At 46.1% G+C, this 11,243-nt stretch overlaps 1 protein-coding gene across 3 annotated transcripts in view; it reads left to right on the top strand.

Annotated features, from left to right (window-relative positions):
* Positions 1-11,243, top strand: part of Acin1 (apoptotic chromatin condensation inducer 1) — a 44,034-nt gene that overhangs the window by 26,246 nt on the left and 6,545 nt on the right. The window contains exons 1-2 of one of the 3 annotated variants that reach the window (XM_050126199.1): positions 6,376-6,527; positions 8,219-8,360. In XM_050126199.1, the coding sequence (XP_049982156.1) occupies positions 8,241-8,360 (120 nt within the window). In that variant the 5' untranslated portion in view covers positions 6,376-6,527; positions 8,219-8,240. Of the gene's footprint in view, positions 1-6,375; positions 6,528-6,551; positions 6,850-8,218; positions 8,361-11,243 lie in introns of those variants that run through there. The other 2 variants (XM_050126198.1, XM_050126197.1) reach the window with 2 other exon arrangements.

The following is an 11,243-nucleotide window of genomic DNA, read 5'->3' as shown; positions in this document are numbered from 1 at the left end:
AAAAAAACCAAAAAAAAAAAAAAAAAAAAAAAAAAAAAAACTTTAAACATCAGGAATTCTGGATTGTTTTGGAAAATGTCCTATATATAAGGTTTGATCATTTACACACTTAAGAGAGCTTCCAACACTCTCTAGTTTGGAGAGTGGAAGGCAAGTGGTATGCTAATCTCAGTTCCTGTGACTAATGATAGTTTTGTTCTCTGCTGTTGTAGCTTTGCTACATTTTTGCTCATATTCTTGCCTCTGCTGCCATCTTGTGGCCCTTTTTTTAAATTCAGAAACTCCTTTTGAAAAGATCTAGTTTTTCTGTTGGGTTCATCATCCTTTGGGAAAGGGTTTTTCTTCTAGGTCCATAAAAATGAAACTTGTAGGACTCTGGGAGGTGTTACACCGTCGGTGACAAAGTGGGCAGAATTTCCTTTGTGTGTCACTCAGTCGTAATATGGTCTTGCCCATTCCGTGAAGGTGCACATGAGCAGTTTGAAAGTGCTTGTTCCCCCCTTGAAGAACTGCTTACTGTGCATGTGGGAAAGTAGCAGCATCTGCAGAGCTCCTTGCACACCTTTAAATCTCTGCAAGGTCCTAGGTAAAGAGAAGCTTTTTTGTTGTTTGAGAAATGCCTTTATTTCTAGATTTGATTTTTCCATTCCATTGCAGAGCACATGAAGCTTGGAGTTATATGCAGAGTTTTTTCACTGCCTTGAGGTGATTTTGACCTTCATTTTATGGCTAAGATAATCCAGTTGTATTAATTCTGACAAGGTAGATGACTTGGGCAAATGGAATTGTCTGTTGTCTGGATCTGTGGTAGGCAGTCTGTTCAACAACCTGACAAAAAGATGGGTCCACAGGCTGAAGCTCTACAACTGTTCTGACCTAGAATTTGGTAAATAAATTTTGTAGGTTTCCTACATTTCAACTGATTGATTGGCAGCACTCCTGATCTTTGCAGCCTGATGTTCTAGAGCCGCCCTTGCCAACTTAGAAAGTGGGTTTTATTGATTGATTGATTGATTGATTGATTATGTATGCAATATTCTGTCTGTATGCCTGAAGGCCAGAAGAGGGCGCCAGACCTCTTTAAAAAATATTAAGTAGCAAAGAGCATTGGTGACTTAACTCTTGGTTTTCCTTTTGTCTCAACATCATATGACTACAAAAAAAAAAAAAACAGTGTTAGGCAAAGATTAGAATTTACTTGAAGGACCATTGTTACTCCTGTTGGTTAAACCTGTTTGATTCTGACTGTATGGGAGGTAGTCTAACTGTAAGAAATGAGCCAGATGTTATGGCACACCCGTTAGTCCCAGCATGCAGAGGTGGAAGAGGGGTGGGTGTTCCTGTGTGAGTATGAGGACAGCCTGGTCTGCATAGAGAGCTCCAGGGCATCCTATCTGTAAGATAGAGTAGTGGTAGAGTGGTATTGGTGTCGTTTTTTCCTTGCTCAGGGCAAGGATTTGGGAGTCCTTGGTCCAAATTTGTTCAAGCTGTTTTCAAGCTTACTGTGGATCCCTGCCTGTCTCCTCTCCTGTTCCCAGTACAACTTTACAGGTCAGAAACATTTGTTCAAGAGCTAACATAAAGGGGAGAAAAAGATGCCCTTTATCTAAAAAAGATGGGAGTTTCAAGGAATCCTTGTTTTCTGAAAATTGCCTGTGCTGGATATAGCAAAAAGTCTCCTACAGCAAAAGAATAATGCTTTCTTTTTATATTAAAAACAGTAGAGGGTTAGAGAGATAGAAAAGAGAGAGAGCATTTGTGCTTGGTTGATAAAAGCTTGGTGTATGCATAAGAACTTGAGTTTGATCCCCAGTGTCTACATGAGAAAGCTTGGAGAGCATGCTGCACACATGAGACCATACCACATAAATATGCTCTGCTTGCAAGGAGAACAGTGGAGGTGCACACCTGCGATCCCAGACCCTGTATTGAAGGGCTGGCCTGGCTTATGTACTAAGACCAAGTTTAAAGAGGAAAAAAATTTCAGAGGGTACAATAAAAGGTGAAAAGGGTGCAGTTGTTGATGGGCAGTAGTCAACTCGTATACTGACCTTTTCTAAATACAGCCTTCTGTATACACAAACCTAGTCGATGGTAGCAACCTATGCTTATTTGTTCTTGTGCTTGAGAAAAGGAAGGAAATACTTTAAACCAGTTTGACAGTCTGATGCTCCTAGGGAGACTTAGATGCCAGTATCCCAAATGGTATATTTTTTAAAAATAGCATAAATTTGATACCAGAGTTTGCTTACTGAGAAGTTTGTATATAAGGATAAACCCTCCAAATCATACTGTCAGGTTTCATTATTTCTTAATTAAGTTTTCATCTAGGGTCCATAGCATTTTAGGATTTTTCTATAATAACTAAAGTTTAAACATACATGCCTATAGAAATGGCCTTTTCCATTGGTTTCTCTTTGGTTGTTCATATTGTAATATGTTAATATTTAAATAATTCTGTCCTTTTCTTCTGAGCTGTGATGCTTTGCCCGGGGCTTACTTGTGGATCCCTGCCTGTCTCCTCTCCTGTTCCCAGTACAACTTTACAGGTCAGAAACATTTGTTCAAGAGCTAACATAAGGGGGAGAGAGAGAAAGATGCCTTTTGTCTAAAAAATATGGGAGTTTCAAGGATTCCTTGTTTTCTGAAAATAGTGTCTTACGAATTCTTGGATCGCATAAAATTTATCAAAGGAAATAGAAATGACTGGAGAGATGAATCAGAGGTTAAGAGCACTGGCTGCTCTTGTAGAGGACCCAGGTTTGTTCTTAGACACATGGTGACGCATGACCATCTGTAAATCCAGGGGTTTCAGTGCCCCCTTCACACTCAGTGCACATACATACTTGCAGGCATAACACTTCTACACATAAAATAATGAGTCTTGGCCGGGCGGTGGTGGCGCAACAGAGGCAGGCGGATCTCTGTGAGTTCAAGGCCAGCCTGGTCTACAAGAACTAGTTCCAGGACAGGAACCAAAAAAGCTATGGAGAAACACTGTCTTGAAAATCCAAAAATAATAATAATAATGAGTCTATTTCTTTTTCTTTCATTTTTTTGAGGTTATAATTACATCATTTCTCCCTTCCCTTTTCTCTCTCTGAATCTCCCATATACCCTTCCTTGCTCTCTTTCAAATTCGCGGCCTCGCCGGCCGGGCGGTGGTGGCGCACGCCTTTAATCCCAGCACTTGGGAGGCAGAGGCAGGCGGATCTCTGTGAGTTCAAAGCCAGCCTGGTCTACAAGAGCTAGTTCCAGGACAGGCTCCAAAGCCACAGAGACACCTTGTTTCGGAAAAAAAAAAAATGATGGCTCTTCTCTCATAAATTGTTGTTATATGCATTTATGTATGTATGTATGTGTGTGGATAGAAATAGAAGGAACAAATCTTAGCTGAGTGGTTGTGACTCACACCTTAATCCCTGCACTCAGGAGGCAGAGGCAGGCCAATCTCTGTGAGTTCAAGATCAGCCTGGTCTGTAGAGTAAATTCTGGGACAGCTAGGGCTACACAAAGAAACTCTGTCTCAAAAAACATACATACATACAACAAACAAACATACATATACATAATGTATGTATGTATAAAAGTTCCAGTGACAACCCAGATGTAATGGTGCATACCTTTAATCCCAGCATCAGAAAGGAGTAGAGGCTGGAAGTCTCTCTGAGTTCAGGGCCTACATAGCTAGTTCCATTGTTAGGATCAAAGGCATGCACCACCACTGCCCAATGAGAGACCCAGGTTTTTGTTTTTGTTTTGTTTTTTTTCAAGATAAGGTTTCTCAGTGTCTTAGCCCCGACTGTCCTGGAACTCAATTTGTAGACCAGACTGGCCTTGAACTCACAGGGATCCCCCCCCCCCTGCCTCTGCCTCCTGAAAGAGACCCTGTTTTAATGAATAATGTAGAAGAGGGAAATGATTCCCAACTAACCTCTTGGCTCCACACGCAGCCTCACGCAGGTACATACATACATATGTGCATGGAACCCACCCCTCACACATACATGAAGAAACAGAGAACAAAGTCTTTTAAATCAAATATTTATGAAGTATCCCTTTTTTACTATCATTACACTGTAATTAAGAAGTACTTGTGCTGGGCGGTGGTGGTGCACACCTTTAATCCCAGGCAGGTGGGTCTCTGTGAGTTTGAGAGTTGGAGGCTAGCCTGGACTACAAGAGCTAGTTCCAGAACAAAGCCACAGAGAAACCCTGGGGAGGGGTACTTATATAGTGGGTTTTGTTTGGGGTTTTTGTTTGTTTGTTTGTTTTTAAGATTTATTCACTATATATGCAGTATTCTGCCTGCGTGTGTGCCTGCAAGCCAGAAGAGGGAGCCACCATGTGATTGCCGGGAATTGAACTCAGGATCTCTGGGAGAACAGCCCTCTAGCCTCTTACCCTCTAGCCATCTCTCCAGCCCCCATATATGGGTATTTGTGTTGGACCCTGAGCTAGGGGCCAAAGTGCACAGTCCATACCTCTGAGGAACTTTGCAGGGTGGAGATAGATGGCCAATAACCTAATTATTATTATTCAGAGTGATAAAGGTATTGTCAAAACCTATCATCCCATCACTAAATGTTTTAACATCAGAGAAAGTATCTACCCTTTGAATTAAGAAAAAAAAAAAAAGTTGGAGATGTGGTACCTCCAGTGACTGCCACCTCTACCTGTGTTTCCTACATAGTCTTACCTAGATTTGCAACATCAGCCAAGCCAGACCCCACAGAGCTCACACTGTCCCTGAGGTGGGTATTATTAGCAACATTTACAGAAGATAGGAGAAATTTGTGAATTTGGCCACTCTCTCACAATTTGTAAAAAGGTCTGAGATTCCTGGGTTCCCTTTTTTTTTTTTTTTTTTTTTTTGGTTTTTCGAGACAGGGTTTTTCTGTGGCTTTGGTTCCTGTCCTGTAACTAGCTCTTGTAGACCAGGCTGGTCTCGAACTCACAGAGATCCACCTGCCTCTGCCTCCCGAGTGCTGGGATTAAAGGCGTGCACCACCACCACCACCCGGCTTCCCTTTTTTTTTTTTTTTTTTTTTTTTAGACCCCATCCAGGATCTTGCCTTACCTTCTGAGCAGGGGATCTCTGTGTAAAAGGGAACTTTTAAAGTAATGGATAAGCATCACTTCAGCATGCATTGTTTAGGATTTTAAACAGCACGGAGACAGCTCCATTCCTACTTAAAAGCCCTGATCACACACCTTTAATCCCAGAACTCTGGAGTCAGAGGCAGACTGGTCTCTGAGTTCAGGGTGCGCGCGCACACACATACACACTCCTTCCTCCAGAACTTACAGACAAGTTCTGAGAAGCTGTTCTGGTGCTACAATTCTGTCTGCCATCAAGGAGAGGAGTTAAGTGCATGTCGATTGGCAAATGATCTTGGAGTCTCTTCAGTGTTGCGTTGCTATTACGGAGCGGGGTGCTTTTTGTTTGTTGTTGCTGTTTTGTGACGGGCTAGTCTCAAACCTTTAACAATCCTCCTGCACCTGTCTCTCAAGTCCTGGGGTTGTAGTTTTGAACCACCGAGTCTGGCAGGAATGCATCTTTTGTTCAGGTCTGCTTCTGACTTCATAGTTAATCTGTGACGATTCCCATCATTACTGACTTTGGGTGTCTCCCAGTCTCATTGTGCTCAGCTAATCTCATCCTCCCTTGTCCAAGTGACACCTCTCTCCTCCAGTGTCTTGTCTGCTTCGGAAGCCTTCCAGCTTTAGCAGTGCAAGGCCTCCAGGCCTTAAGAGTTGTAGGCAATTTCAGGGCCAAGCAGCCTTGTTAAAGACTGGGAACACGCATCTGTTATCCCTCCGAGACACCCATCCTTTTCTCTTTTGGAGAAGGAGCTCTCCCAGGTTTATCCACTTTCCTCCCCATGCATTTGAAACAGACAGGTTACCTGTAGTCACTGTGGGGTGACAGCATGGGAGCTCTCTAGCTTGGAGAGTGATGGCACATGAAGAAAAAATGTCCTCGATGTTCTGAGGGCAGAATAGAAACTTTGGTCATCTTTTAAAAATCTTTCCACTTTGGCTTTATCGTTTTTCTTTTAATCATTTCTCATTCCCAACTCTGCTGTTTGACTTCACTTAATCTATGTCTTCAATCAGGCAGCTGTAACTGTGTGTTCTCCACCTGGCCCCTTCTTTGCCCTCTGGGAAGTCTGGGAGAAAGCATTCTGGCCCCGTTAGCACTAGAAGTCTCTCTGTAGCTGTGGTAACCTGAGAAAAGAAGGGAAAAGGCCTAGCTTCTCGAGCCAGTTGACTCCCTGTGGCCTGCCAGAGGATAAGAACCTTGCTCACTCAGCTCCCTCCCTCTTTCCCCTCCCCTGCTGCATCAGGGCCCTCCCCCATCCGCACACACGGGCTGCTGGGTAAGTGGCAAGATGGCTCCCCTGCATGTCTCCGGCTGATCGCTGCCGCTTCGCCAATACAATAGAACCAGCTACAACCAGCAGCCTGGCCCTCTTCCTCCTCTTCTTCCAGAGAGACCCATCCGGCTGAACTCGGGGTTTGCCGTGAGGACTTAAACGCTTATCTCTTAAAAGCCAGATCTATTTTAGCCTCCCCGCTCCACCACCACCACCTCCCCTTCCATTTACCATTTTTTTGGATCCCCGGTTGCTGCATCTTGATTTTCTCTCTCTGGATCGGGTGGCTGGGAAGCGGTGGTGGGATCTCGGGGCAAGGAAGGTGGTTTGTTTGGTTTGGGGTTTTGTTTTTTGTTTTAATTTTTTTAGGATTTTTTGTTTGGTTTTTGTTATTTCTTCCATTCCAGAAAGGGATAAACAGCACTTCCAGGGGGAGAAAAATAATCATGTTATCAGACAGCAAAGAAGGGTGAGAGCCTCGCATCCCCATGTGTCCTTCCCCACCTCCAGCCCGCCTGCCTCCCTAGCTTCCTCATGGCTTTCACTTGTCTTTCATTTTGATCTGTTTTCAGGCATTCCGCTTTCTCCCTTTGTCCTTCCTGCTTGGTTTCTAATTGGCCCCAGTTGCCCTCTCCAAGAAATAGGTCGTTTGTTTTGGTTTGGCTTTTGATAAGCCTTTCTTCAAGATTTAAGCGGACAAATCACGTGTTTCTGTGGGGGCCTGTTAGCTGGGGGCCCAATCCTGACTTCCCCCTCCCCCTCAGTTTTGCATCTCTCCCTGCCTACCCTAGGGAGGCTTTTCTGACCCCTTGTATGTCAGACAGCCTGTTGGGAACGCTGGATTTTCCGGTACTAGTTACTGACCTGGGGAGGCTTGGTTTTCCTTCTCTGTCACTTGGGCCCCTGACCATCCTGATTTGATTTTTGTTTTTTAAGCCTAGTAGTGGGGCAGGGGGAATTAGAAGTTAGGGATGGTGATGGAAAGGTAGGAAGGTATTTTATCTAATGGAATTTCTGGATTTCTTTGTCTGAAGTGAGTGCTAACTTGTGGGAGAGTGGGTTCCATGTTTGGGGGGAGGGGAGGGGATGTACTGACCTGGGAGGACTGCTCTTTATCTCTTGGAAGTTGAAATGAGGGAGTGGGAGAGACTGGGGAAGAGTCAAATGTAAGAACAGTTTACTGTGAGCAGGTAAAATTGGAAGCTGACTCTCCCAGCTTCCATACTTGCTCAGCAGTTTCAGGGTTCCCAGGGTTTGTGCTTCCCAACCCTGCACTCTCCTTGTAGCCCCTCGCCCTTCTCTGTACCTGGTGTCTCCAGATCATGTGGACTATGAGGCACTTGCTTATTAGACCGTTGATTTAGCACAAGGCCAGAATCATTTGCTACAGCCATGCCTTTGTAATAAAGGAACCAGGTTTCCTTTAGATCCTTATGTAAAGGTGCCTGTGGCTAGGGGATAGGGAGACCACAGGCCGATGGACAAGTCGAAGTAACTTTTGAAGGACTTTTTAAAGGAAGATGTTTGTTTTGGGCAAGAGAACTGTGGAGTTAGTGCCTGAGAACTCTTGGGTCCTGGGTGTCCACATGAAGAGAGCAGTGTTGTCCCCATCTGGGTACTAGGTGGCCATGATCGGTCACTGTAATCCGTGCTTTTTCCCCACGGGAAACATTCCCACTTTCCTGTGCTGGCCAAGTTCTAGTGTGATCTAAAAGGCAGCTATTACAATCCCACCCAAGTAAGGAGACACTGAGATATTATAGCCAAAGCTAACATCTTGCTCTCTCTTCCCCTTCATTCTCTCCTGCCCTTTCCTTCAACCTCTTTCATCCTGTCAGTGAAGAGAAGGAGGAAGTGACCATGGACACAAGTGAAAACAGACCTGAAAATGAGGTTCCAGAGCCTCCTATGCCTATTGCAGACCAAGTCAGCAATGATGACCGCCCAGAGGGCAGTGCTGAAGAAGAGGAGAAGAAAGAGGTAACTAGCCAAGCCACCTGATTGGGAGGGTGGGCAGAACGTGGGCCTAGGGAGACTAGACCATCCTAGTGATCCCTCTTACACAGTGGGATGACTTCAGAGGGGACAAGGCAGGGCCTTGGATCAGGAGAATTCGCTGGTTTAGCAAGGGATACCCCTTGTGATGGGGACAGGGCTGTTTGATTTCCTTTCCCTACGTGGGAAGTAGTGCAGACCAGACTCATAATTTGCAGATCTGTTAATGGTCCTTTTTTCTGAAGCCCAGGCACAGCTTTTCCTGCTGCTGAAGCTCACGTGAAGCTAACTCCTTGAGCTTTCCCTCCCTTTTAAAGGCTTGATGGCACTCAACGCCACCTAGTGGCCTTTGGTGGCTCTTACCAGATCAACCATGCGGAGGAATTTTTTGTTGCTCTTCTGCCCCCCAGTGGTCTCATTACAGAGGTACACTTCTTATAAGCCAGCACTGGGGTTATCCATAAGGCTCCTCTGTCTCCTTTTTTTTGTGTGTGTGTACATTACCTTTTTTCCTGTACCCAATTCAAGAGGTTACCCACATTGGAGCCAGCGAAGTCTTCTTGGCTCTTAAAGAGATAGAATTAGCAGGGTTTGGGAGTGGTATTATTGTAGGGTGGGAGGGGCTGTTGTGTGTGTAGCCTTTCTCTGGTGTGTGTTGCGGGGGTGGGGGCCGGTGAAAGTGATTTGATGTGCAGAATATTATTTATTACAAGGTCCTTCTTCCCCGTAAAACTTTGTCCAAGTACCTCATGTACGGTAATCCGCCCGTAAAATATAACCCTGCCCAACTGGCCAATCGCTGATGCCGCCTCTACCTCTGGACCCACCCGCTGCTACTGAGCCGCCCAATCAGAGCCGAGTCTGCTATCCAGGTGTCTTGGCCAGAGGGGGCATGTGTATGGGCTCCTGTGATGGGCCCCTTTGCCTCCCTGTCTTGCTTACATCAGGGGGCTAAGAAGAGCACTGTTGTGGAGAGACTCGTATTGAGAAAACAAAAGCATTTGGAAAGGGGTGGACTTGAATCATCTCCCTACTTGGGACACCCCAAGAAGAGTTTGTGCCAGTGCTGGGGCGCCTGCCCACATGCCCTTACCTATCAAAGACTGTGGGTTGCCTTGTTTGCGACAGACTGTTGGGTTCCCATCTAGGGACCAAGAGACCTAAGAGAGGCAGTGTTGTGATCACAGTGCCGTGCTGTAAACACTGAGTGGGACCCATGGCTTAAGCTGTGCCGACTAGAAACCCTGCAGAGAAGTCTAGGGTCTCTACCCCAGGGATTTAAAGCTGATGACAGCCCAACCCATGTGTCACCACTTGCTCATCAAATGGACTTTCTTATGGTCCCTGTTGTCCATGGTGAAGGGCAGCAGCATGTTGGTTGCTCCAACTTCTCCATCCCTGGAGGCAGGGACTCATTCATCCACCTGCCTGGAACCACTGTCTCAGCTGGAGTCCCTGAGGAGATGCCAACCACAACCCAGAAGACACATATTCCGATCTTTCTGCCGAATGTGTTCCAGGTCCTGGGGAAGTTCATCTACTACTGCCCCGGGCTACCTTCATCAGAGGCTCCATGATCCTCCTCGGTGAAAGGACCCCTCCCCAGTTACATTCAGAGGAGGAAGGGACTTTGGAGTCATCACCTGGATTCCAAGTATTGGGTGGTGGTATTTGCTGCAGCTTGCCACTGGTGGACTAGGGTCCTGCCTGCCTCATAAAAGGCAAGGAGCATTCCTGCTACTCACAGGCCATCTCATCAGGGACTGCAAGATGATGCCCTACAGGGCCAGGACTGATGTTCTGTCCCCATCCCCCCCGCCCCTCGCTGAGTCTGGCCATCGCCAGTGAACTGTCTTGACATCTTGGAAACTGGGCAGCGTCCCCCCACACGTTTCCCTCCCGCCTCCCCTGCGCCCCTGGGAGGACTCTGGCAATGCCGCGCTGACTACCACGCCGTGCGCCCACCTTTTTTGCCAACCCAACCCCCCACCAATTGCACAACGCCTAGCAGGGAGGGCTCATTCTGATTGGACCGGCGGTTGACTAGATACAGTACACAGTGAGGTGCGATTGGCTGAACTGAAGATCCCAGGTGTGAGATGGTACCTGGAACATTTGTCATATCCTAGTTTATCCTTTATTTTCTACTTCCTCTTTACTCTGTTATTTTCATTTCTTTATTTCTCTGATTTTTTTTGTTGGGTTTATTTATTTGGTTCGTGTTTTTATTGTTTTAATTGACCTTCCCCCCTCCCCCTTTTCTCACTAACTTACCCATCATGAGCAACCCAGCTAGGGGTCAGGCTGGCCCTTAACAGAGACCAAGGAGACTTGGTTAGATGACACAGGCGGGGCTGGGGGTGGGTGGGGAAGGATAAGAGGGTTCTGCCCTACCCTTTAGAAGGGTGGGTGGTAGGGAGGGTAGTCTTAGTTTTTCCAGAAATAAGCACCTAAATCTAAAAGTGTGTTGTGTGTCGTTTCCCCCCCCCCCCCTCCAATACTTTTGTTCTGTCTGTATTACTACTCCCACTGAGTGTCTGGGAAGAGACTTGCCCAAATCTGTCTCTTGGGTTGATTTTGGTTTTAACCCTTGGCCAGAGCCCCTGAGGTTTGAACCCTCTTTGAAGGATAGCGTTAAGGCTCTGCTGGAGTAAGAGTGGTGGCTAGAGATGCTGAGGCTTCCCCTGGGGCTGCCTGCCCTTTACCAAAACCTCCTTACCCAGGAGATAGTTTTCAGTTCTCTGCTAGCTGTTGACTGGAGCTTCATCTTCAGTGAATCTAGTGTAGTACTCTCCATGATGGGGTTGGTCTGAGTGTTTTGCAGGCACCCCACGTCCTGTTAAGATGTCAGACTGTGCGTCTGGGAGT

This window comes from Alexandromys fortis, unplaced genomic scaffold, assembly GCF_014885135.2.
Source record: "Alexandromys fortis isolate MF-2015 unplaced genomic scaffold, M_Fortis_MF-2015_v1.1 scaffold_258, whole genome shotgun sequence".
Classification (NCBI taxonomy): domain Eukaryota; kingdom Metazoa; phylum Chordata; class Mammalia; order Rodentia; family Cricetidae; genus Alexandromys; species Alexandromys fortis.
This window is presented reverse-complemented; position numbering and strand designations above follow the sequence as displayed.